Here is a 26,178-nt window from a genome sequence, read left to right as displayed (position 1 = left end):
AAAGAGACTTACCTGAGTACTACCATCACTTCCGGGAGCTGTGCCACTAATTATGACATTTCAACTTCATTCCCACTATTAGTTGTAGCAGACTCCTTAAGTTCCACTTACCAAGAATGTGAACCTGATGGGACCAACTCTGTTCTCAGCCAGGCCACATAAAGGTGCCTTGTATAAGCAGAAGGATTGTGTAGCACCTCTGATTCACTCGTCCGTCCGTAGCCTGTTACGAACCTTGGCTGCCAAGATCTCAGGAGCTATAAGCAGAATGTTTCCTGACCGACACTCATCAGATATCACCACTGGATGGAAGTACTTACATACTTGTGTTCACTCAATGCTTAGAGTAGTTTTCCTCCTGTTGTACATCCTATCATAATTTTCACAAACACTAAAAGAACTTCATTAGCAAATCTAACCACAATTCTTGGTTCACATTGTTACTCCTCTCTTTATGTGCTTTGTCCTTCAAACCACACACAAAATTTAAAATTGCTAATATTTCAGAAAGTCTTCAACCCTACAAATTGTATCTCTTCTTTCCTACCTTTTCTTAATAGAACCTGCATAAATTCTCAATTTGTTTTTTTTTTTTTTTTTTTCCCTTTCTTTTACCACTTTTCCTGTTCCTGAGAATTGTTGATAAACTGTATCAGGAAGATGTGAGGCTGGATCTCATATGCTGTTTTGGGCTGTTGTTGTTTGACACTTAACTCATAAATGAATTTTATGCCCTGTAATTTCCTGACTGAACAAGTTAGAGAAACCATTAAAAAACAGAGAGAGGTTTTTTTTTTTTTTTTTTTTTTTTCTACATTTGTCATCATGTAGAGTATGCTGTAAAATTTCCAAGGTTTTAAAGCTCTGATTAACTTATGTAACACTTCATTGCTTGGTAAATCACATTATGTCAATAACATAAACTGCTTCATTTTCTCATTTAATCTCATTTTATACTTTATGAGTTTATGAAAACATCTTTTTATGGCTGTGGCCAGAAATAGTTAACCTTTTCTTTATGATAGCCTTCTTTAATCTTTTAAACATCCATTGACTAAGTTTTTAAAAATACTAATTAAGCAGCAAAATCTTCCTGCCATTTCTTGTCCCTTTAATGCTTATAATTCCTTGTTAATATGTTTTGATATGAGTTTTATTTTCCAGCTCCTTTTAGAACATGGCAACATCTAAAAGCTAACAGTTTGTTTTTTTCTGAGGAAGGCCAAGATTAATAATAATTTTATAAAAACAGAGTAATGAGAGATTAAAATCAATTTATAAAGAATCAAGTAGGGACTACATAGCTTTTACTCCAATTATTGATAAGCACTCAGTAAATAATCATTAAATGACTGGAGAGAAATAGACATGAATTAGAGACAGAAAACTTCGATGTTGCTAACATTCAAACTTAAGACCTGCAGTATTCTGGCTCATACTTGCCCTTAAAGGAATCACTGTCTTTCTTTTATAATCTTACAAGTAATGCAAAAGTCCTAAGGATGTGGCCATGAGTTATGGTTCAAAATTATATCTTTTTAAAAATTTCACTCTTTTAGGAGTCCACTTTTTTTAAAAAAAAACCTATTTTTTAAAAAGAAAAATAGCATGACTATTCAATATTTTGTGTCTCAACATTTACTTCTTAGTAATAATTTACTAACCATTTCAACTGTCAGTTTCTCCTCCTGTATAATAAAAAATATTTTAAATGCAATTTTCTTTTTGTTGCATAACTATATAAGTTGACGGTTCAAAAACAGAAAATAATTCTGAGAACCTTAGAAAGTGATATAACTAACATTCCTAAAAGTTACCAGGCTTCCTTCAGCCAGTAGTTGATTAATTTCAGGGTGATCTTAATCTTATTTTGAACTTCTGGAAGGATGAGATGAATAGCTCAGTTCATATTCCCAAGGCAAATGAATGGCTTCACTATAGGACTTGACTGTATCTACTGCACAGTCACGATGACAAAGAGGACATTTGTTTCTGAGTGTGAAGATTTTGTTAAGAGCTTATTCCTGCCCTAGAAAGGAGAACTGTCACCACACAAGATGTTTATCAAAACACTGACATCTTTCCAACTAGCTCAGCCTGTGCCCCAGTTGCTACCTGTTTTTTGGGTGTGTGTTACCAATTTTAAGGCATCCTCTATTGATTTTCAAGAAGGGCCACTCTGAGCAGCAGTCCCTAGGTTCCACACTGTAGAATGACTTCTTTCTTCTTGCATTTATATGTGATGGGAGGCAGCACTGATTAGGTTTCCTGGCTTCCTAAGCTAGTCAAGATGAAGTCTGACACAGATAGATAAGGTCAAGGAAAGGTACCCTCAGGAAGTTAATGACGAAGATAAATTGGACCTATGTTAGTATAATTAAGCCCAGATTTTTAAAAATTGAAGTTGGATTTAAGTAAATCTGTTCAATGCTTTTCCCTCTACAACTCCAATCACATTTTCTGTCTTCATAAATATTTTATAGGTGTGGTATTCCACTATTAATATTTTAAAAGGTAGACATATGTTGTTTAAGCCTTATTTTCTTGTTTGGAACACCTTGTTTATTTGGTGCAATATTTCTTAGTTCATAAGAGTACTTTTACCTGACATTAAGAGTTCCTAAGAGTACTTTTACCTGACATTAAGATTAACCTGGGTTCCTGGCATGGCAGTCTATAGGTCATTTGGATAGGCTCACCTGGTCATTTGATAACACTTGCACTAGTCTCAGCATTTTCTGTGACCATTTCAGGTCATAGCCTCCACATTAGTCATCCTTCATGATCACTGCTGGCTCAGCCAAGTAAAATGTGTGGTCAGGTAGTTAGACTTTGTTGCTCAGCAAACTCATTAATCTCTGGACCAGGTCAGGTAGCAATCTTCATATCTGATTTCTGGTGGTTACACAAGGTATGCTGTATTGATTTTAGACAACTCTGTCACTTCGTAATTGCCAAGAGCCTTGAAAAATGTAGACTAGATTAAGAAGGCAAAGGGCAAAGGTCCCAGCTCTTTAATATTTTATAGTCTTCTGGTTTGTTTTTTTTTCTTTGTTCTACCACGCAGTGAAACCAACAAAGTAATTTCTTGAAGCTCAGATTAATGAATCCAAAATGTATAAAATTCTGTGAAGTTGCAATGATTTGTCTGGTGTTTCTTTTAATCCCTCAAATGTTTATTTAGGAAAAGCAGAAGTGATAAGTCTAAACAGGGTAAAAATTGATTGTTGCATTCAGATATTAATACCATCTAGCAGCATTTTCAGATATTGTATTTTTAATTCCTTAATTTCTCTTTGGCTTTTATTTTTTAATTTCCATTTCTCTTACATGTTTCTGCTTGATATCCTATCCTTGAATATATGGAATATACTTATAATCCTTGTTTAAATACTATGGTCTACTAATTTCATCATCTCTTGTTCAGTTTCTATTAACTAATTTTCCTTTGATTATAGGTCATGTTTCCTTATTAGCTTATATGAGCCATTTTTTATTGAATACCAGACATTCAATAAATTGTATTGATTTGTATGTTTTTGCATGATACGTTTTATTGAATTTAAGACTTTTAAGATAGGTCTAAAGTACTTTTTACATTGGGATTAATTTAGCTGTATATTTAAGACTTCACCATTTGGGAACCTTTATCAAAGCCCTATCTTAGCAAGGTCTCTTGCCAGGGATTTAGCTCAGCAGCATAAGCGACTGCCTTGCAAGTGCACGGTCCCTGGTATTCAAAAAAAAGTCTCTTTCCTGTGGTTGTGGAACCTTGAACAATTCCCAGCTTTGAGTGTGCTTTCAAATGTTGGGCTTAAAGTTCCCCAAGAATTATTTTTTCCTTGGGCAGCGTCACTTGCTTGGGCCATATGGGGCTTTTCTTGATATACGTATGTATAACTATTCACCAATGACCCAAAGAGGTCTTTATGAAAATTTCCATAACTCTTAGGTAGGTCTCTCCTTTTGTGTAGTCTGCCTTGCACATTGTGATTTCTTTGGCCTCCTGCTGCTCTCATGTCTGTTCCTCAACTCAGCAGATTCTTCTGGGACGTTTTCCTATCTTCAACACAGTCTAAAAATTGTCCCCATGAAGAAAGCCTTGCTTGTTTCTAATTCTGAGGAATTACTGTCTTGAACTTAGTATTACCAAATAGCTGAAAACGGTTCTTTCCTAGTTTGTCTAGCTTTCTAACTTTTACACTGGGAGAGTAATTCTTGACCTGTCAGTTCCTCATGACCAGAAAGCAGAAAGCCCAGATGACTGATTCGGAAATGCATTGACATTTTCTAAGCCACAGTGTGTATTTGTGCATGTGTGTATTTTTATTTTTAAAGCATCCTTATACAACCTACTTCTCAATAAAATAATGATTAGAAATAATATTAAATATATCCTCCCAGTACACACAACATATGGATGTAACATGCTGGTGTCTCAGTTTCCTTATTTGTACAATAGAAACGATACTGGTACTTCATAGGGTAATTATGTAGATTAAATAAATCGATGTTTGTAATTAGGCCAATGCCTAGGACACAGAAGTTTCAGTGCTGAAATACATAATTGTGGACAGTCTGCGGTGTATTATCTACCACCAAAGAAAAAATAATCATTAACCAATAATAAACACAAATGTTGTTAGACAATATGCAAACTATGTTTAGCTTTTTCAAATGAGACACTTTTCAGTCCAGAAGAATCTATCTTAAATGGTTGTCCAGGGTTTCGTATTTCTCATCCCCTCCCTCCATTTGCTCTATCATTTTTTTTCCATCTTTACCCAATTTCCTGTTTTACTCCAGGCCACATAATACAGCCTCCTCTGGATAATGACCATGCATAGCACACAAATTTAAAAAAAAAAAGTTTCAAAAACACCAATGTACCTTTTATCATTCATCTTTTAAAAACGTGGATCTTTTAATTTGTCAGAATGAAATACCTACATATAAATTTTCTCTTGATATCTAGGTCACTTCCTCTAATACAATTTGATGTGTTGTCAGACCTACAGTCTGTACTGCATTATTCTCTTTGATTTTAAAATTTTGCTAAGGATTGGAAAAAAGATGAAAGAAAGAAACAATGGAGACCAAATATGTAATGTTCTTTGAGAATGTCTACATGGTATACACTCAGTAAGTGGTGACTATTATTTGATTTTGCCACTTGAGTGAATATAAATGTGATTTTCATCTAATCAAGTATTAATTTTAAGATTAAAGAAAGTAGAAAATCAGCTGCTAAATATGATCAGAGTTTTGAAAGGGCTACATCGCCTTTGAGCCTAATCATCTACGTGCAATCTAAACTCACCTCTTACAGATTTTGTAGTGTAATATTCCTTCTGCTCTCTAATTAATATGTTAAAATCTCCTGTTTCATTGTCATTAGTTAAGCCCCACCTGGCACAATCCCATCTGGATAGACTACACTCTTTCTGCTTTTATTCAAAACAAGGCAAATTGATGCTTTCATTAACTTAAAGTCACCAATCATAAAACTGGGTCTGTACTTCTGCTCTCCTACCCTCTCTAACTCTTCAGTATTGTTCTTTTATCCTATTGGCCAGGCTTCCCTCACAGTCTTGGTGTTACAACTCTAGATACTCTCCCTTCTCTCTGAATCTAAAGTGTCTGTTTTCCCCACTTAATAAATTTGTTTATTCATCCAGTATTTATTGATGGCTATATTCTGGGCTAGGAGTACAATATGCTAGGCTATGTGGTTGCAATGTGAGCAAAACATAGACTTGCTTAGTGTTCTCTGAAGGAAGACAGAGAAACTAATAATTGAGCGTCACAAATCTGACAAACATGGACTATGATAACAGCTACCCATGGAGCTTTAGGGGATGTTTAAAAGCTTCTGAGCCATAGGAAGAGCAGCTGGATTAGGAGGCAAGAGGGAATTTCAAAGGAGAGGAAATATCTTGTGCCCAGATAAATATCCTTGTGGATGGTCTTTCAGGTGATATAGGCTGTGCTTCAAGAAAATAATAGAAACCATCAGGATGAATCTCAGCTTCTTGTCTTGACCTGTAATCTGCATGGATCCTATTTCTCTTCTTTCCTATCACAAACAGAGTGTGACCAAATGTTCTAATTTTCACTCCCTGTCTCTGTCTTCTTTTTCTCCCTATCCCTCTCATTCTGAAGTTGTAAATATAGAAAACTTCGCCTTTGAATGTATTTTAGAGTAAGTTGCTGACCTGATGCTCTACTGCATCTGCATACGTGCATGTCCACGTGTGTTTCCTACCAGTAGAGACATCTTCCCCTGAACATAACCCTAACACAATCACCAAAACTCAGAGATTAACATTAGCACCGTGGGATATTCAGTTTTTAGACTTAGATGTGTCAATTATCCCAATAACATCCTTAATAGAAAATGACTCCTGTTCATAATCAGTGTGTATTCAGTCATATCCTTTAGTCTTTTAGTCTGGAATAATTATGTGGTCTGACTTCCAAAACTTTGAAAGATTAAAGGGAAGTTGTTTTGCAGAATGATTCCTCGTCTTCAGGCTACAACTTCCACACCAACTCTCCCCTCTGGCTCCCTGCTCTTCTCATGCTCTGATAGCCCACACTGTGTCCTTTCTCTATATGGACACACAGCTCACCACATCCAAGCTCCAGCAGTGTGGGCTCCTGCCCCTTACAATCCAGTGCCTATTTTTTTAAAATTAGTTTTAGGGATGAATTGTTAAAGAAGGGAAAGCCAAAATTAAATGTTATTTAAGATCCTTTCCAACTCCAGAATTCTATAACAGATAAAGTAATACAGCTAAATATTTTCAAATTTATACCCGAGATTAGGATAGAGATGTGTTGAGAACATTAGGACCAGTCGCCATGCCTAAAATAGTTTCTGAAGCCAGAGCAAATTGAGGAACTGATTAGCCTACACTAGGGCTAGTGTGGCATGCTGGAGAGTCTGACTAGAAGCACAAGATGTGAGAGTGGACAAAGTACCCAAGAAGAGGGGGACAAGATGACAGTGGGAGTATGGCCAGGAGGTAATGTATGTCAGGCAAGAAAGCAGAATATTTAACAATACTAACCAGAGAGTATCTTAATATGAGTCAGAGAGATTAGTGATCTTATATATGAGAACAGTTCATCTTCTCTGAATAATCTAAGGTCACCCCTAGATGCCATGATTTCACTTGTGAACAATGAGGCTCATACTAGAGGACATGTAATTGATGTTATGCTGCCATTCTTTGGTAGAATTTAAAATTACTTCTTCATTAACTAGAACTATTTTTGTATACTTTAAACAGAGAAATTATCACCATTTTAATGATAACATTACATTTTTTAGATTGACCGTAATGATAATTTATGGAAATAGGAAATATATAAAATGTAAACTTACAAAATCGTTTTATTAATTTATTTTTTTTAATTTTGTCTTTTTGAGATAGAATTTCACTGCACAGTTCATGCTGGCCTTGAACTCACTTTGTAGCCCAGTCTGGCCTTGAACTTGCAACAATCTTCCTGCCTCAGCCTCTTAAATGCTGGGATTACAGGCGTGCTCAGCCACAATAATTTTAAGAGTGTTTGAAAAAATGATTCTGTTTGTCTCGAACTCTGGATATACTGCTACCATTAGTCTTTTAGTTTTTTTCAAAAACTTCATCATAGGCAGTTATGCTTAACCTTTAGCCCTTTCCTTCATTATCATGGCAATTTTGATTGTTCTTTTCTAGTACAAGATAAGCATGAAGTAAACTCCCTTAGTGCCATCATTAGGTTTGGAAAAAGAGGGACACATGCTCTGGGTCTTGCCCTTGATAAGCTCTTAACACTAGACATTACCCTTCACACACATATGAATGAACACAGTCACACACACACTCAACACTTTTCCTTATTACTCATGTTGCTTAAATCTGGTACATAACATTCATACATGATCTGGAAACTCTAAATACGAGTGTTCATTAGGTGACAGGGAAACACTTAACATTTATTACTCTAAGTCCCCCCAGATAAAAAGCAAATGTGCCTAACGTCATGAGAAATCACTGCTATGGAATATGAGAGATTTGAGCTGCAGAAGGAAGAGGAAAGGCTTGTAAATATTTCTTAAGGGCAGTACAACAGGTTCTTGCATAATGCAATATCTTTCCAATTACAGTAGATACCCATTCTCTTGGACATTATGTAATAATTAGTGATTCTGAAGTTACTCATTAATTAGGATGCCATTCAAAATAGTTGCACAGAATAGCTGTATTCTTAAATCTGTATTTATGTTTACCTATACATAACATACTAGTTATAAATATAATAAAACTTTTTACATTATACAAATGAAACTTGTAAGGTAGAATTACATATAATTTTACTTTTATAATATTTAATGTTTAACAATAAGTAAAAGTTTGAAACTAAAATTATGAGTAAAAACTTCACTTAAATAAGTTTGATTAAATTTTAGTATTAACTATAATGCATTTTATCTTTTAATACTATTACATATACTGCATTTGTCTTGTGTTTTGAAAATGAAATATTTGATATTTCTATCACTTACTTTATAGTGTATTTTTAAATAAAATATATTCAGAATTTCTAGGTATGCATTATATATTATAAAATACCTATCTTATACTTCATTTACTCCAGAAGTTAAAAAGAGAAAATGAATGTGATGAGGTAAACAATGAAATATATCCAAAAAATTGAATTCAATTTCTAGAGATTGAAAACATATCTGTAGTGATAAATATGCACAATCAGACTAAAAGATAAGATAATACAGAAGAAAATGCCAGTGAACAATAACACACTTGTCATTGAGACAAACATAGGAATTATCAAAATAAACAGAGGAAAAGACTAGAAACATTACCAAAGGCATCAGGGAACTGTGTGATAATATTAAACAGTCAAATGTATCTATAGTTGTAGTTCCCAAAGCATTGGAAGGGAAAGGTGGTAACAGAAAATGTATCAAAATTGTTATGGTTTAGATGTGGTGTATCTCCCAAGGGTTACTTTAAAAGTGGGGACTAAAGCAAAGTGATAGGATCATTGGTGGCATTAAGAAGGTTATTAAATTCTTTTCTGGGGCTGGGGATTTAGCTCAGCGGTATAAGCGCCTGCGTTGCAAGTGTGTGGTCGTGAGTTCGATCCCTGGTACTGATAAAAAATGAAAAGGCAAAAAAAAAAATTCTTTTCTGGATCACAGTTCTATGAGAGTTGTTGTAGAAAATAAAAACCACGCCTCGGCCCTCCTTGCTCTCTGGTTTCATGTCCTTGCTCTCTGGTTTCATGCCACATAATCTCTCCCTCTTCCACTCACCTCCACAATCCGGTACCATCCACCCACTATGAGACCCTTACCAGAACAGACCCAATACTCCTGCCATGCCCCTGAATCTCCAGAACTGTAAACTAAATAAACCTCCTTTCCTTTTAATGTATCCAGTGTCCAGTGTTCTGTTATAGAAAACAGTAATACAGTTACCACACTGCAGGAAAATGTTAATACAGAAAAATCTTAAAGTAGTAAGAGAAGAAGAGAGCATATTAGGCACAGAGGAATAAAGTTATGAATGACAATAGTCTTATCTGTAGCAATAATGGAAACCAGAAGACAACAGGACAACATCTTCACATACTAAAAGAAAGAAAAAATGTTTCAACTTTGAATTACATACCCAGCAAAAATGCACTTCAAAATTGAAGGTAAGATCCTTTCTCAGACAAACAAAAGCTAAGAGGTTTTATTTTAAGAGGACTGCAAGATGAAAAATATTAAAAGAAATTCTCCAAGAAGGAAAGTGATACCTGATAAATATTTAGATCTATGAAGTAAATGAACACCAGAAATAGTGAGTATATCAATAAATGTGGTAACATGAAATATGATAAAATGATTAATATGTAAGTAAATATGAGAAAAGTTTTCTTATTAAAATCTTTCAACATAAATTATCTAAGTAATATATATGTGCTTTAAAACAAAAATATATAGAAACTATAGTAAAAAAGATGAGAGAGGAAAATAGACACATTGTTGAAATACTACATTATATTTTACATGGCAAATAATATTATTTGAAGGTAGATCATGGTATATTACATAAAATATTTATTTTGAACCACAGCAATCCAGTATAAAAACAAAAATTGCCAGAGATTTAGCTCAGCAGCATAAGCACTTGCCTGGCAAGCACAAGGTCGTGAGTTCAATTCCTGGAACAAAAAAAAATTAAGGCAAATTAGTATATCCAATAAACCAATAAGGCAGGTAAAGCAGAATAATAAAAACTAAAAACCTATTCAATCTGAGAGAATGAAAATAAGTAAAAGAGAAAAAGAACATTTAGATAATTAGAAAATAAATAGCAAAACAGTGGGCATAAACCTAGCATGTTGATAATCATATTAAATGTAAATAGCCTTAACATAAAAAGCAAAGATTGCCGTATTGGGTGGAATGTGAGATCCACATATCCTATATTTTAAAACTGCTGTAAAGTTGTTTTCTTTTTTTGTTGTTGTTGTTTTTTGGGGGATTTTGGCGGAGGGGGGGTACCGGGGCTCAACTCACAACCTCACAACCTCACACTCGCCAGGCAGGCCCTTATACCCTTGAGCCTGTAAATTTCAAAACATGAAGAAGTCGGCAATTAAGGACACAAAAAACAATATGCAAACACTGGTGAAAGCATGAATATATTTCACACAAATTTGATTTCAGTATGAGGACTGTTTCCAAAGATGAAGAGGGATATTTTCCCCAAAATTCATCAAAACACATAATAATCTGAAATAGAATGCATCTAATGGTAGAATTTTACAATACATAGAGCAAAAATTTATATAATTGAAATGAGTTGTGGAAAATTCCAAAATTGCATTTGAAGATTTTAGTATTCTTCTCACAATAGCTGACAGAACACAGTGAATATCAGAAAGGATATGGAAAATCTCAGCACCACTTTCAACCAGTGTAACCTAACTGAAATTCATGGAGCAGTCAAACCAGCAAAAGTAGAAAATAGTTCTTTCTTTCTTTTTTTCTTATACTTTAAAGAAAATAAAACAAAAGAGAACAGAAAAAGCAAAACAGAACAAAACAATGCAAGCAACACAGCACTTCATCACAAGATAACCAGATATCAACAGTAGCTACTGTACAGTGTCTTTTCTTTGAAATACTTGAGCAAACCTTCACACACAATAGTATCAAACATAACAAAATAGTATAAAACCATTCAAGAGAATGAAAGTATTACAGGGAATTCAAAAGAAAATAACCAATAATGAACAATAGCTACTATAACATCTCATTTTCCTTAAAAAATTTGTTTATACTATCACACATATTAAAATCCAGTAAGACAACACGGTAGAACCAATGAAAATAAAAGAACAAAAGCATGGTAGGACTTCAAAGCAATGATAGTAAATCAGCAATGGCTGCCATGATGTCTTGTTTTCTTCAGAGTAGCTGTTTATACAATCACACATAATAAAATCCACAAAACAATAAAACCATTCCAACTAATGAATGAAAATATTATCAGACTTCAAAGCAATATAATGGGGAACCATGATTACCATAAAATCTTATGTACTCTTCCCATTTCTTACACTATGGAGACTATACAGTATTTATACATGTGAGTTTGATTTATTTCACTTATGAGTATGGTCTCAAGTTGTGTCCATTTATTTATAAATATCTCAATGTGATCATTCTTTATAACTGAGTAGTACTCCATTATATAAAAATACCACATCTTTTTTATCCACTCCTCAGTTGATGTACACTTAGGTTGTTTCCAAGATTTGGCTATTACAAATTGTGCTGCTATAAACATGGGCGCACATATATCACTGTGGTATGATGCTTTCAGTATTTCTGGGAATATGCCTAGAAGACTCAGGAAACTGATGAAGAGGATAGCAGAATATTAAAGAAGGAAAGAACAAAAACAACAAAACAAACCAAAAACTAAAAACAATGTTCATACTCACCAGCTCCCCTCCCCCCAAAAATAAGCAATCAAAAAAGTTAAAACTAAACAAAAATTTTAAGTGATGTGATGCAGGCTTGTAAACCCAGCACTTAGGAGACTGAGGCAGGAGGAGTATTGTGAGTTTTGAGGCTAGTCTAGGCTACACAGTGAGAGTCTGTCTAAAAAAAACAAAAAATAAAAAAGCAAAAATAACACAAATTGTTTTAAAATACCAAAAGCAAAGAAAAAAGACAAAAAATTTCTCAGTGATTTCAAGACTATGATTATCTTCTGGAGTCTACAGTTTTCTGGCAGTGTCCGATTCAAGATGTGACCGTGTTCTAGCTAGGTAGACAGGGAGGTAGTCAGAGCCTAGACTCATGCAATCAAGCAAACCAGATTTAACTAAGATCAGTCATGATAAAACAGAATAAGTCTTACAGGGCTCCAGATTAAGTTATTAGGAAATTAAAGATGATTATTGTGCTATATCCTGGTGTTTTGGGGATAGCTATCTGTGCTCTCAAATCTAATGCAAGTAGACAAACTGGGACAGAATAAAATCTATCTAAGCAGAGTGGTGCAAGTAATGTGGGTTTTAAATCCTGATACACTATTAACAATACCTTCTGCCATCTTTTTTAAGACTCTCCCTCCCTTTTCACTTCCCCAGAGTACACTGTGCATTTTTGGGTCTGAGCAAGACCCTTGGTTTTAAATTGGGGGGGAGGGCAACCTGCTATTTACCTAAGTGGTTCTGAACCTTCTCTCCCCTAGACTTGATCTCTAACTGTATTCCTTTACCTATTAAAACCTGTCTTTCCAGTCTATCCACAAATACTAGTCTAGTTGCCCCTATTACTCTCTGGTTCTCTGTCACATAGAGCATTGTTTTCTCATATTTGATTTTCAGTCCACGTACTCTTTTTCATGTTAATTATATTTCCTATAAATAGCATATCGGTGGACCCTACCTCCTGATCTACTCCACATGTAGTTCCTTTTTTTTCTTTTTTAAATTTAGTGTATCAAGGCCATCTATAATAGAGATTATAACCAACATTCTCTCTCATTTCTGTTATGCTTTTTGCCGCCAGTTGTCTGCTTATCTTCTTCATTCTGTTTTCTGCTCCATTCATTGAGGCCTCTCTGCCACTGTCCCTGGAATCCTAGTACTTTTCTCTCTCTCTCTAGAATGCCCTGCAGTATTCTCTGTAGAGTTGGATTGGTGGTTGTGAATTTCCCAAGTTCCTCTTTGTATTGGAAGCATCTTGTTTCTCCACTAATTTCTAGAGACAGTTTAGCAGGGTATATCAATCTAAGCTGGAGGTTATTTTCTTTCAGGGCTTGGAATATTTCGCTCCAGTCTCTTCTTGACTTGATGGTTTGTGTCGAGAAGTCTGCCATTATTCTGATGGACCTTCCTCTGTAGGTGATATGTTTCTTGTCTCTAACAGCTTTTAATATTCTGTTCTTATATTGAATTTCTGGGATCTTGATTATTATATGCCTGGGTGTAGCTCTGTTTTGGTTGTAGGTGGCTGGAGTTCTGTATGCTTCATATATCAGAATATCATTTCCTTTTCCTATGTTTGGGAAGTTTTCCTTAATTATTTCTGCGAATAACCTTTGTAGTTCCTTTATTTGTACCCCAGCTTCTTCATTCACATTCTTTATTCTCAAGTTATAGATCCTTTTGTCATCTTCTAGCCTTTGTATTGTTACTGCTTGTTTCCTTGTTATTTTAAAAAAGTTTTCCCTTTCATACTCCCATATTGCAAAATTGTCCTACAGTTTGGATAATCTATCCTTATTTTCTTTCAAGTTGATTTGCCATCTTTCCATAGAGTTTTTAATTTCCTGGTGATCTCTTTGAATCTGCTCCATGTATTCTATTTTTTTTATATTCTTCATCAAATGGTTCTCTCTTTTGAGTTCTTCCCTTCTTCCATCTGTGTCTGCTTGAAGGGTGCTTAGTATCTCTTTAATTAATTTTCTTATATCTTGCTTTATTTGGCTAAATATTTCATTTTTGAACTCGACTATGAGGTCCCAAATATATCTCCTTATGTCTACTGATGCCATGTCTGATATTGCATGTTTGCTGTTCTCGTTCTCCTTTGTATTTACCTGTCCTGGGTCCATGTTCTCAGGGTTGGGAACTGGGGACTTTTTGTTGTTGCTTCCTCTTCCCATCTTTTTTGCTTCTTCCAGGAGGCCCCAGTTTCTTTCTTTGTTGGCTACAATTCTTCTGAAGCACGCTGGCTAGGTGACCCTTCCCACTGCACTGTGCTAGTGAGCTGCAGACAGGGACAGCATATGATGGCCCCTCCCCTCCAGATCAGTCAAGTGCTGTGGCCTGCACTGTATTACTTTGCATCACCTCCCCTCCGGGATGGCGGCCGCAGTGGGATCAGGGGCAGGGGCAGCCGGTGGGCCCCTAGTCACTCCCAGGCCTGTAGCCACATGTCTCACCAGTGGCCCAGAGGTGCCACAGGTGGCGCCTGGAGTGCAGCGGTGATCAGTCAAGTTGCTGTGACATGCACTACATTTCTTTGCACTGCCTCCCCTCCAGGTCAGTCAAGCTGCTGTGACCTGCACTGTCAGACAAACTTCTGAGATATCACTGGGTTAGTGTGGTTAGTGTGTGCCACCACTGTAGGGACTTGATTTTGGATAACCTATTGGGTCTCAGCCAGGTCACGTGACCCAGGCCTAGCTCACTCCTCTAATCCCATTCTGGAAGGGAGCAATTGACTGAAGTCACTGCTGCCCCTTCTACTGGTCAATCCTGCCCAGTCCCAGAATGTCATCTGCTGGAGACCCTCTGCTTATGGAATGGCTCCACTCTCGTCATTCATCACAGGCCGATGTAGACACCCTGCCAATTCAGCTCTCCCTTTGGCTCACCAGTCCCCGAATTCAGTGTCGAAGCAGCAGGACTTCAGACAGCTCGACAAGCCGCAGAGGGACTTTGGCAAGCCACAGTGGGACCACGGCAAGCTGCAGCAGGACTGCGTCGGGACCTTGGATGGTTGGCAAGTCGTCTTAATTTCTTCTTAGGACGAGAGAATTCATCTCCCTCTGTTTGGGGCTCCCCACTCTGTATTATGTTGAATTTTAAGTTGACTGTCTCAGAGAGCCTCTGTAGCAAGTTGTTATCTATCCACCATCTTGCTCCTCCCCCCAAATTTAATTTTTTGAAGACAAAACAAATCAGAAGAAAATTAAGTAAAAGCCTTGATTTTAAATAAAAGTTCATTTCTATTTAATAAAGTTACTTCTGATATTTCTAATGTATCTGCTATTGTTTGTGTCTGTATGTTCCCCCAAAGCCTCATGCAGTTATGGAGGTGGGCTGTTCAGAGGCAACCAACTCTAGAGTTTGTGACTTTGGTTCATTGTCTTGTTCTGGAATTGGCAGTGTAAGTATGGGGTACTCCACTGTGGGGCGGGTAGCCTGCACGCAGAATAAGGGAGGAAAGAGGCTTGCTGTTTCTTTTTGGCCTCCTTTGCCCTGTTTGCTCTTGTTCCTCTCTCATTGCTTTTGTTGTTCTGCCACCATGAACAGTTGCCCCTCTGCCATGCCACCCTGCCTTGATTACAGACTGAAACCTCCACAAACAGTGAGCTAAATAAACCTTACCTTCCTCAATTTGGGGCATCAATTATTTCATCCCAGCAATGAGAAAAGTAACTAAGACAGTATCCATATGTTGTTTTCTTGAAGAGCTGTATTAAAGATTTAGTATCCTGTGTTGAGAGTAGTGAAATTTTTATCATATAAAGACCAGTACTGAAACATGAGTTATTCCTTTTGTATCTTATACATTTCAGGCAGTTAAATTCACCCCTGTGTGCCTACCACCACCAATGGAAGGCTTGTGTCCTGTGGGCAGTCAGCACAGGTAGGGATCCTGCAGCCCGGTGCAACTGCAGACTAACATTGGAGACCCTTGCTTCCTTTGGGCAGTCAGTGCCAACCAGGAGAATCATAAAAACACCTTTTTTGTGCCTGCCACTATCAGGGGAGACCCAGTGTAGACACATAGACTGAGACAAGAAGCAGCCTCATTACCACATACCCTGGCCATCAGCAAAGCCTCAGCATAGCTGCACAGATCTGGAGAACCCTGCATCATGCTCTGCTCCCTCCCTGGGAGGCAAGTTCAGAGAAACCCAGGTGTCTGTCCCATTCCCCTACACCATGAAAAGGAAGCCAGTGTGGGAAGTGCCAAGGACCCCACAACTGGCTTGTTGGGAGGAACCTAGGAGAATCTTAAGATGAAGGAGCAAACAGCAATCTCAGAACTCTATCCCACACAGAACAAGTCTAGCAGATATAGTGATGGAAGGAAACAGAAGTTCCATACCTGAAATTTCTGAGAGAATAGCAACTGAAGTAAAGAAACAACTTCATGAGACTGTAAAAGTAATCAGATCAGAAATAAAAACCTCAGTTAAAAGAAGAAATCACAAACAAAATGAAAGAATTGCTGAGCATATCTAAAGAGGATATATATTATCAAAAAAGAAGAGAACAGGAAAATGGTGGAAACCTTGAATGAACAAAATAGAAAAGAATTACAATGTATGAAACATTTAAAGAGATATCCAGAAAATTAAAAAGTCAATATTAAGCTGACAAAATTGCTTCATAGACGCTGAAGATAGACCGTCAGACCTTCAAGACAGTATGACAGCTAGTCATTATGAAAGGAAAGCTCTCTGAAAAACAAGGGACCAGGAAGTAACCATTTAACAGCTGCAAGATGATACAAAGAAAAATAATTTAAGAATGATAGGTATCAGTAAAGAAGCAGGAGTCAACACAAATGACATAAAGACACTATTTACAGAAGCAATAGCAAAGAACTTCCCAAGAACAGGAAAAGGACCTAACATGCAGATAAATGAGGCATGCAGGACTCCAACTAGCCATAGCCAAAGTAAATCTACACTCAGATGTATAAAAATAAAGCTCCCAGAAATTCAGCACAAAAATAGAATATCAAAGGTTATTAGAGAAAAACAACACATCACCTATAAAGAAAAACTCATTAGAATCATGATAGACTTCTCAACACAAACCATCAGCTCAAGATCTTGGAGTAAACTATTTCAAATCCTGAGAGAAAACAACTTCCAATCCAGATTTATGTACCCTGCTAAACTATCTTTCAAAATTGATGGAGAAAAAAAATGCTTCCAAGACAAAGAACAACTGAAGAAATTCATGACCACCAAACCAGTCCTCCAAAGAGTATTGAAGGATATTCTAGAGAGAGAAGAAAATGGCTACAGTCCCAGAAAAACCAGTAGTGTGGGATCACAGAGTGGGACAGAGATTTGAATGGAGGAAAAAGTAGGGAGCCAATGGTGGGGAAAAAGCATGGCAGACATGAACCAATGTATGTTGACTGTAACCATTTATGTAAATGGTCTTCATTTACCAATAAAAGGAAACATAAGCAGCGTGGATCAAGAAACAAGATCCAGCAACATACTCTATGCAAGAAACACATTTAACTCAAAAGGAGAGACTTTTGAAAATCAAAGGAGAGAATACAATTTTTTCACATGACTGGAGGCAAGAAAAAAGCAAGGGTAACTTTCCCATCAACTGCAGAATGTGTAAGAAAGATATGGTATTTTCATACAATGGAAAGTTTCTCACCTAAAAAGAAGGATAATCTCAAGGCTCTTGTAGGTAAATGGATGCAACTTGTGATCATGCTCATGGGTGAAATGGTTTGTACTCATGTGGGTGAACACAAAGGTATCTTACTAGCATAAAAATTGAAGGTGTTAGTGGGATCCAATAAGCACAACAGATATTATCAAAGTAATAGGAGAGGAAACACCTGAAAAGGGAAAATGGTAACCACTGTTAATTTCCTATTATCTTATTTTAAAATTTTGTATCATTTTCATATGTAGTTAGGTTTAGTTTTATTCTGTATTTTTTTTATTTAGATTTTACTGTGTCTGATGGCATGAGCAGCTATTTTGAAAACAACAGGTTGTATTATGGTAACCATTGTTGATCTCCTATTATCTTGTTTTGAAGTCCTAAACTGCTCTCATTCTTTTGTTTTGATTGGTTTTATTATTTTTTTTTTCATTTTATTATGTGCGATGGTATGGACAGCTATTTTGAAGGATACAAGACATTATTGTAAACATTGTTGATTTCATATCATCTTGTTTTGAAGTCCTATTATACTTTCATTCTTTTGTTTTGATTGGTTTTATTCTATTTTGTTTTATATGATTTTATTATATGTGATACTATGGACAACTGTTTTAAAGAAACTAGAGACCTTATGGTAGCAATTATTGATTTATTGTTATCTTATTTTGAAGTCCTATAATACTTTCATTGTTTTGTTTTGATTAGTTTCATTCAATTTAGTTTTGATTTTATTGCATGTGGTGGTATGGATAGCTATTTTGAACAAAATGAGAGATTTTGTGGTAGCCATTGGTGATTTCCTGTTGTCTTATTTTGAAGTGCTATATCACTTGCATTGTTCTCTTATGGTTTGCTTGATTCAGTTTTCTGTTGTTTTATTCTTTTTAAAATAAAATAAATAATTTTTTAAAAATTACAATAAATCTTTTCACCTTTTCCTCCTTCCCTCCCTCCGTGAGTATGCTGCTTCAGTGGATTCAACTCAGTGATGCCAGGTGTACAAATGATCCCGATATACAGCTTAGCTAATATATAATGAGACCATGTAAGTTTACAAAGTGTCTCAAAAATTTTTTTATTTAAAGAGAAAAAACAAAACAGAAAAAAGGGTAGTAATAATACAGAATTTCAAAACAAAAATAAACATTAAGAAATCACTAGTTGATAAATTACATTCTGTCATCTTAGAAATAGTTGTGCAAGTTACAAAATTAAAGCATGCAAAGTGGACATTCAAACAGTGAGACTGCAAATAGTTCTGTTCAATGATACAACAAAATCTTAGTAATATGGTCATCTATCTTACACACTTAAACGTAATGCAGTTTTATCCTTTAGAGCACTTTCTTTTCCTCTCTTTTTTTACAATAGCAATTACACATTTTGGATTTTATTACTCCTACAGTTTTTATTACTGTTTACAATAGAGACACAATGTGATATTTATAAATATGATTATTTATTTCACAGATGAGAATAGTGTCAAGTTGCCTCCATTTACTGTGTGTTCATCTCAGATGCTCATTTTTGGACAATGTCTTTGAATTTGCGGGGCTTGATGTTTTTCAATTCTTTGTACGTCTGGTTATAAAAATCCTTTGTCTAAAGGGTTGCTGGGTAAAATTATTCCCCATTCTGTGGGTTTTCTTTTCACTCTGTTGGTGATTTCTTTTGAAGTACAGAAACTTTTCAATAATATGAGATTCCAGTTGCTGATTCTTTTGAAGTATTTCCCCACAGTTTGCATTTTGTTCATAAATTCTCTGCCTACCCCTGTCTGCAAAACTTCTATCTACCTTGTCTTCCAGTAGATTTAGTGTTTCTGTTTTGGTATTTAGATCGTTGATCCATTCAGATACAAAGCATTTTTTAATAACCAAGGATTCATCCAACTACTGTCTGTAAGAAATAATTGAAGATATGATTCAGAACATTGTATTACTTTGTGCAAAACATATTAATGCACTCTAAGTCAGTACATGTTTATTAAGCACCTAGTATAAGTGTATACACAGTAAAAAGAATGAATGCATATTTTGTATTCTTAAGATGCTTTTACTCCTGAAAGATGATAAAATATGTGAATAAATAGTATGACCAAAGAATAAAGCTATCTTCAAGAAAATACAAAGTGCTGTCTTGCTCAAGAGTGAGATTATAATTCCTGGGGAATATCTTGGCATTAATGAACAAGTAATCCCTTAGTCCTTTCACAGACATGGATTTGGTGAAAGAGGCTACCATTAATGTTTCAGTGAAAGAAACCATCATAAAAAACCACAAACCCATACAGAGAGAATCTGTAGCTCTACTGAGAAAAACAGTAGAAAATAAGACTGAAAAGACTGAGGAATTTAGAACATAGATTGGATATTTAAAATTCAAGAGTTATTACTGATGTAGAAATGTTCACTGTGGTTTACCAATGATCACTACCTAGGGAATACAGACTAACAAACTGCCTCTAATCTATTCTCACTTATTTATATCATTTAATGATTTCACAAGCTTCCATTATATGAAGATACCATTCTCTTGTTGGACCCATGGGTTGTTAGTATTCTGCGACTACAATAATATAACAACTTTCTTTTGCTAAATGTTTTCTCTTTTCTATTACCTCCATATGCTAAAGTCTTAGATTTTATACTGATTTGATAAGATATAAGACCATATAAGATTGCTAATACATGTTATAATATTAATTTGCTCAAGCATCTGTATAAATTTATAGTTCTGCTTGATATTTTAAATTTAGTAGCCGGTATGGACTTTAAAATTTTCCTCTAAGTATCACACAGGTGATGACAAGTCTTAGATAAATATTACTCCATGAAAGAAAGCTACTTGTGTTTTTTTAAAAAAAAGTTCTTTCAATAAAAGAATTTTAATAAGCTTGACTAATTTTTTAAACACCACCTTCCATTAAGTGAAACTTGCTATGTAATAAAGAGTAAGGAAAATAGAACTTGCATGGCTGGTTGGCAATTATCTCAAGAAAAGTGTGCAATGCAAGTTTTCTTGGTTACTTCTTCCAACACTCAATCTCAAAAATACTATGAAAAGCGAAGTATAAAAGTTAATGTGGACCTGGATAAATAACAACATAAGAAAACAAAAAAATCTGAAATGCATGAACGGTAAGCATTCACTAGAAGTAAGGTTCTATTAGTTCTGCACAGACATAAGTAGCACATTTAACCTTCTCCATTTCACAAGCAGCACCTTGACATTGTGCTGGTGCTGCTGGCCTCTTCCACTATCTTTTCCCTAGAACTGAAACTGGCTGTCTTCCAACAAAGAATGAACAGACTGAGCTTACAACTACTGAATAATTTGCGAACTTCACTGGTTCAGCAGTGTCTACTACACAAGAAAAGTTTCCTGATTCCTCAGAAATCTGTGGGTTCTAAACCATGCCAAAAAGACCATGCCTTGGTATCAGAGGCGTCAGCCTCTTCAAGGTAAATATTTATTTGAATAGTTGGAAGGATAACCACACATAGAATTTCCTCATCGAACTTAATCAGTAGCTGGAATACATAGTAGCACTTATGAGACTAAAAGCAGAGCCAGAGCAGGAAGATGGTGCCTTGAGTGGTGAGAACCTGAGATTGCAGGATAGAGCAAGCATACTTCTGAATGATAAGAAATTATCTGGAAAACCAGGGATGCAGCATTGTCCTGGTGGAAATCAATCAATATCTGTTATTTTTATTCAGACTCACAGGAAAGCTGAGCAAATAAGAAATATATCCTTGAACAGTGTGAAACAAGAGCTAACTACATACAGGTTTTAAATGCATAAATTTGGCCAAGGAGTGACATATTTATATGAATATTATTGTTTCTTCTTATAAAATGATAGCATTTTTATTTATATTATATAGTTAACTATGTTTTAAGATTGTATGCATTTACAATTGGTTTTATTTTTATGTCATTTTATATCTCCTATCTATTTAAATTGCTTGTAAGTCAAAATAAATTCATTAATATTTCATAATTGTTTCTTCAAATAGGTATATTTTCATAGAAGTTGGCGGGTAGCTATAAAGAAATATGTTTCCAGTGTAATACCTTCCTTAACATAGTATATCAATTCCAATTATTCCCTTATTTGTCAGAAATTAGTAGATGTAATGCAAAATATTACAATGCTAGGAATAATTTGCATTGAAAAATTTGAAAATAGCATTACATACTGAATATTTAAGTTACAGAAGATAAAATTGAAATGTAGCCAAAGGACAAGCACAGTTTTCAAAGAAAAAGAGCAAATGTGATCTAAGATTCAACCTCACTAATAATAAAAATTACACACACATGCACACACACACTTCACACTTAAGACATTAGAGAGGGATGCTCCTACAATTTGTATAACTTGCACCAGTGGTACTACCATTATGAAGACAATTTGCTATTATCTATCAAAATTAGAGATGCATATAGACTTTGATGCATCAATTCTAGGTATGGAAATGTATCATATAAAAATACATGTGTATGTATGTGCAATGACATAAATATAATATTTTTCACTATGACATTATCTGAAATATCAGAAGATAGAAAATTACCTAAATTATTGTAATTATAGATAAATATATTCACATAAAAACATCACTCAGCCAAACAAAACCATGAAAGGGTTCTTTCTGTACTTAAAATACTAGGCAAGAGGGGCTGGGAATTTAGCTCAGTGGCATAAGTGCCTGCCCTGCAAGCTTGCAGTCATGAGTTTGATCCCTGGTACCAAAATAAACCTAAGCAAGATATAGAATAATGTATAGAAAATATAATGTTTGGGTAAAGTTGTCAAACAATTTAATATTTGCATTTACTCTATAAGAAATAAATTAAAATTATATTTGGGGGAATGGAGGGCAAATGAGGGAGGCAATCAGGATGGGAATTTTTACTGTTCATTTTTACTGATGTGATTTTGACTTGCGACTATTACAAGTTAAAATAAGTTATAAGGTCTCTAACAACTCACAGTTATCAATAATATATATATATATATATATATATATATATATATATATATGCAAGTGTGGTAGTGTTAGGTGAATGTTAGAAGAAACAGGACTTAATTGGACTGCTCTTGGTTGGGATTGCTAGGATGGCTAGAGAGAAACCCAGTATGTTGTGAGAGAGGGTTTCTGCTCCTGGGAGATGCAGGTGATGGAGAGATTCGAGTTCTTCTAACCAAGCCCTTTCGGAAATCATCAAGGAACATTAAAGAAGGATAAATTTAAGTCATTTGCAGGAAAATGAAGGCAACTTGAAACCATAATGTGATGTGAAATAAATCAAGCAGACAAGCTTCAATATTGTATGGTTTTTCTTATTTGAGAAACTCAAAGTATAAATAATTTAAAGAGCAAAATAAAGGATGGATAATAGGAATTATGGAGCTAGATCTTTTGTAAATGAAAAAGAAATCTACAGATGGAGGGAGTAATGAGGAAAGGAAAGGTAAAGTAAAAAGAATTGAGAGAAGAAAATGAAAGTAAAAAGAATTGACACACGTACCAACCCCCCACAATGAATGTGATTACCATGTACTGCGAACATGTGCTAATAAATTATTTTGTTGGGTGATTGAAATTTATTGAAACTTGGTGACTTCCCACGTTAGCCCAGGGTCAGCAACACAGCCATGACTCAAAACCCCAGAGCTCATTCTACTACTTGGTATTCTGCTTCAGATTCAATGCATCGCTCTAGACAAAAGCTGTTATTGAATGTAAAACCTTGCCTAGGAACAAAATTCAGTGTAATTAGTGGAAGTAAGTAAATCAAGGATCTGCTGATGTTTCTGCATTTGGTTTCGAATAGAACAGAATTCTGGTGGTGAAAGAGTCACCTGCAGTAGTAGTTAAAGGAGGTAAGAAAGCAGACCTGGCTTCATGGCCCAGGCGCTGACCTGTTTACCTTCAAGTTCACACAGAGGTAGTGAAGAGGAGAAATACCACACTTGATTGCAAGTACAGGTCACTGCTTCTCATGATCTGTAGAATATTTTTTTGTTTTTCTGCTTTGAACCAGGAAGTTTTTAGAACAAAATCCTGCATTTAACACATTATTCATTTCTCAAAGTAGCATTGCAGGTCACTTCTGTTATCCTCTTTTCTCAGGTGAGAACGAGACTTTAAAGGTGAAGTAACATGCTCAAAAAATGCAACAAGCCACAAAGTGAGCAAATGGCAGAGCAAAGTTTCCATTCCAAGTTGAGCTGGCACAAAAGCCTATACTGAGTTCCTGAAACTGCAAATCTGAGAAACATTGTGCAACATCACTACAAAATAATTAAATCTTTAATGACAATACCTTTCTCTGGACATTCTTTATTCAAGCTCACAATACTATGCATTCTTTAAACAAAGGACATTTCCCTTCCTCTACACAATTCTTTCTTAAGAAATGAGAAACTGAAGGTGAGTGCATATAGGAAAGAGAAGAGGAAAGAGCCATAGTCCCTTTGATGCAAGACTGGAATAAATGTTTCTAGTTCTTGGTTACATTCAGTCACAGGGAGTAGAAAGGAGGGGAAGACACAGGAAAGCAGTATTTCCTCTACTCTCTCCTCTTAGTGAAATTTTGGAAAGGTTATACAAGTCCCAGGTTGCTATGGTTGATACATTGTGTCAACTTCAGAAATTTAGAAGTTTAACTAAGACTCAGCAGCAAGCCAGGGTTCTTACTTTGTAAATATCCTCATCCTGTGCAAAGGAGGGCAAGGAGATTTTGTAAGTGCTGCACCCACCCTGAAGTGGAGGATGTGGCCTGTGTACAATATAAAGCAGGAAAAGAGGCTTGTGTTGCTCCCTCTTGCTCTGACTTTTTTGCTGTGGGTACTGCCTTGAAATGTTGCCCCTGTGCTGTGCCACCTTGCCTTGGAGCCAGCTGATTATGGACTGAACCCTCTGCAGTGAGCTAAAGAAACCTTTCCTTGCTTCATTTTGGGTGTTGAGTATTTTGTCCGAGCAACAAGAGAAAAGTAAAAGTAACCAAGACACAGTTGAATCCAAATTTGGGGTCTTGCTCCTGGATCTGCTGGGCACTGCCTAAGATAACTTCTTTAGTAGGTAAGACATGTTGTACCAGCTTTCTACCAGCAATTGCTATGTCAGATTTCACAGAGGTAAGGGGTGAGATCGATAGCACTACAAAGTCAATCATTGTGGAACCCTTTGCATTTTGTTTAACATGTGGTGTCCAAGGTTGTTAGCAATAAAAAAGTGAGGGGAGTCACACTTGGGAAATATATATGATCCAAGCCAAAAAGGGCATACGTGACTCCTGTCCAAATTCCATCGGTGAAAACTTAGTCACGTGGCCCCAGCTAACTTCTTACATACTGGAAAAATATTTTCTTGAACTTGTCTCTTTCTAGAATCACTTGTCAAGTGCAGTCATTAAAATTGAATACCCAGTATTTGTGCTGGTTTTCAGCCTCTTAAGAGTTAGAGCTCAGTGGGTATATATTACACTTTCTAAAGTTCTGGTTTTACAAAAGGCTTTATCATTGCTTACCATAGATAAAATATTCTTGAGATGAAATTATTTACTACTATAAACTTGTTCACTAAAATAATATAATGCACTGTTACCTTTTTGTCACTATAATACTCAATATATTTAATCAATAAAGAGAAAAGATTTATTTTGACTTATAATTTTATAAGTTTTATTTCATAAAGGTTTTGCCCGGTTGCACTGGGCCTGTTGTAAGACGGCACATCATGTTGAAAATCTGTGGCAGAATAAAACTGCTCACCTCATTTCCAGGATTCAAAAGAAAAGAGAAGGAAAAGATTAGTCTCTCAATCCCTTCAAGGGCATACATCCAAGACCTGAATGTCCCCTGTGCAGACCCATCTCTCAAGGGTCTCACTACCTCTCAACAGTACCACCCTGGGGACCACGCCTTTACCACATCAACCTCGGGAAAAATTAGCATCCAAACTGTAATGCACACATAACTGAATAAAACGTGACTATAATACAAATTTTTGTGATGTTTCATTAATTATCTTATCTTACTTTCCTTAAAGTATGCAACTGTTATATAAATACATGCACATTAACCAAAGATATAGAAACTTATTAATAAGTAACAGGGCCAGAAACTGTTAAAAGAATATGTATCCACAGGCTTTTTTTTTTTATTTAAGGAGAAAAGAAAAAAAAAAGTGAAAGGGTACAAGTTATACAGATTTACAGAAGAAAAAAATGAACAGTAGGAAATCACTAGTTAATGGATTACATATTGCCATCTTAAAAATAATTGTTCAAGTCACAAAATTAAAGCTTGTAGAGTGGACATTCCAACAATGATACTGCAAACAGTTCTGTTCAATGATCCAATAAAACTCTGTGATATCATTTTCTATCTTATACACTTAAATATACATGCAGTTATATAGTTTAGAGCACTTTCTTTTCCTCTCTTTTGTACAATGACTATTACACATT

The 26,178-nt window shown here is 35.5% G+C and overlaps 1 protein-coding gene across 1 annotated transcript; it reads left to right on the top strand.

The window, feature by feature from the left end:
* The first annotated feature begins 14,391 nt into the window (after positions 1–14,391).
* Positions 14,392–21,491, top strand: Ifne (interferon epsilon). Its single transcript, XM_023561393.2, is given in 7 exon segments — positions 14,392–14,493; positions 14,863–15,030; positions 15,332–15,421; positions 20,911–21,130; positions 21,133–21,314; positions 21,316–21,435; positions 21,438–21,491. Coding segments are annotated over 7 exon segments (936 nt in total).
* Positions 21,492–26,178: the final 4,687 nt, after the last annotated feature.

Source organism: Cavia porcellus, unplaced genomic scaffold (genome assembly GCF_034190915.1).
Source record: "Cavia porcellus strain 051 isolate PalLab524CR breed Dunkin Hartley unplaced genomic scaffold, mCavPor4.1 scaffold_1, whole genome shotgun sequence".
Classification (NCBI taxonomy): Eukaryota; Metazoa; Chordata; class Mammalia; order Rodentia; family Caviidae; genus Cavia; species Cavia porcellus.
Note: the sequence above shows the minus strand (reverse complement) of the source record. Positions and strands in the feature narration are given on the sequence as shown.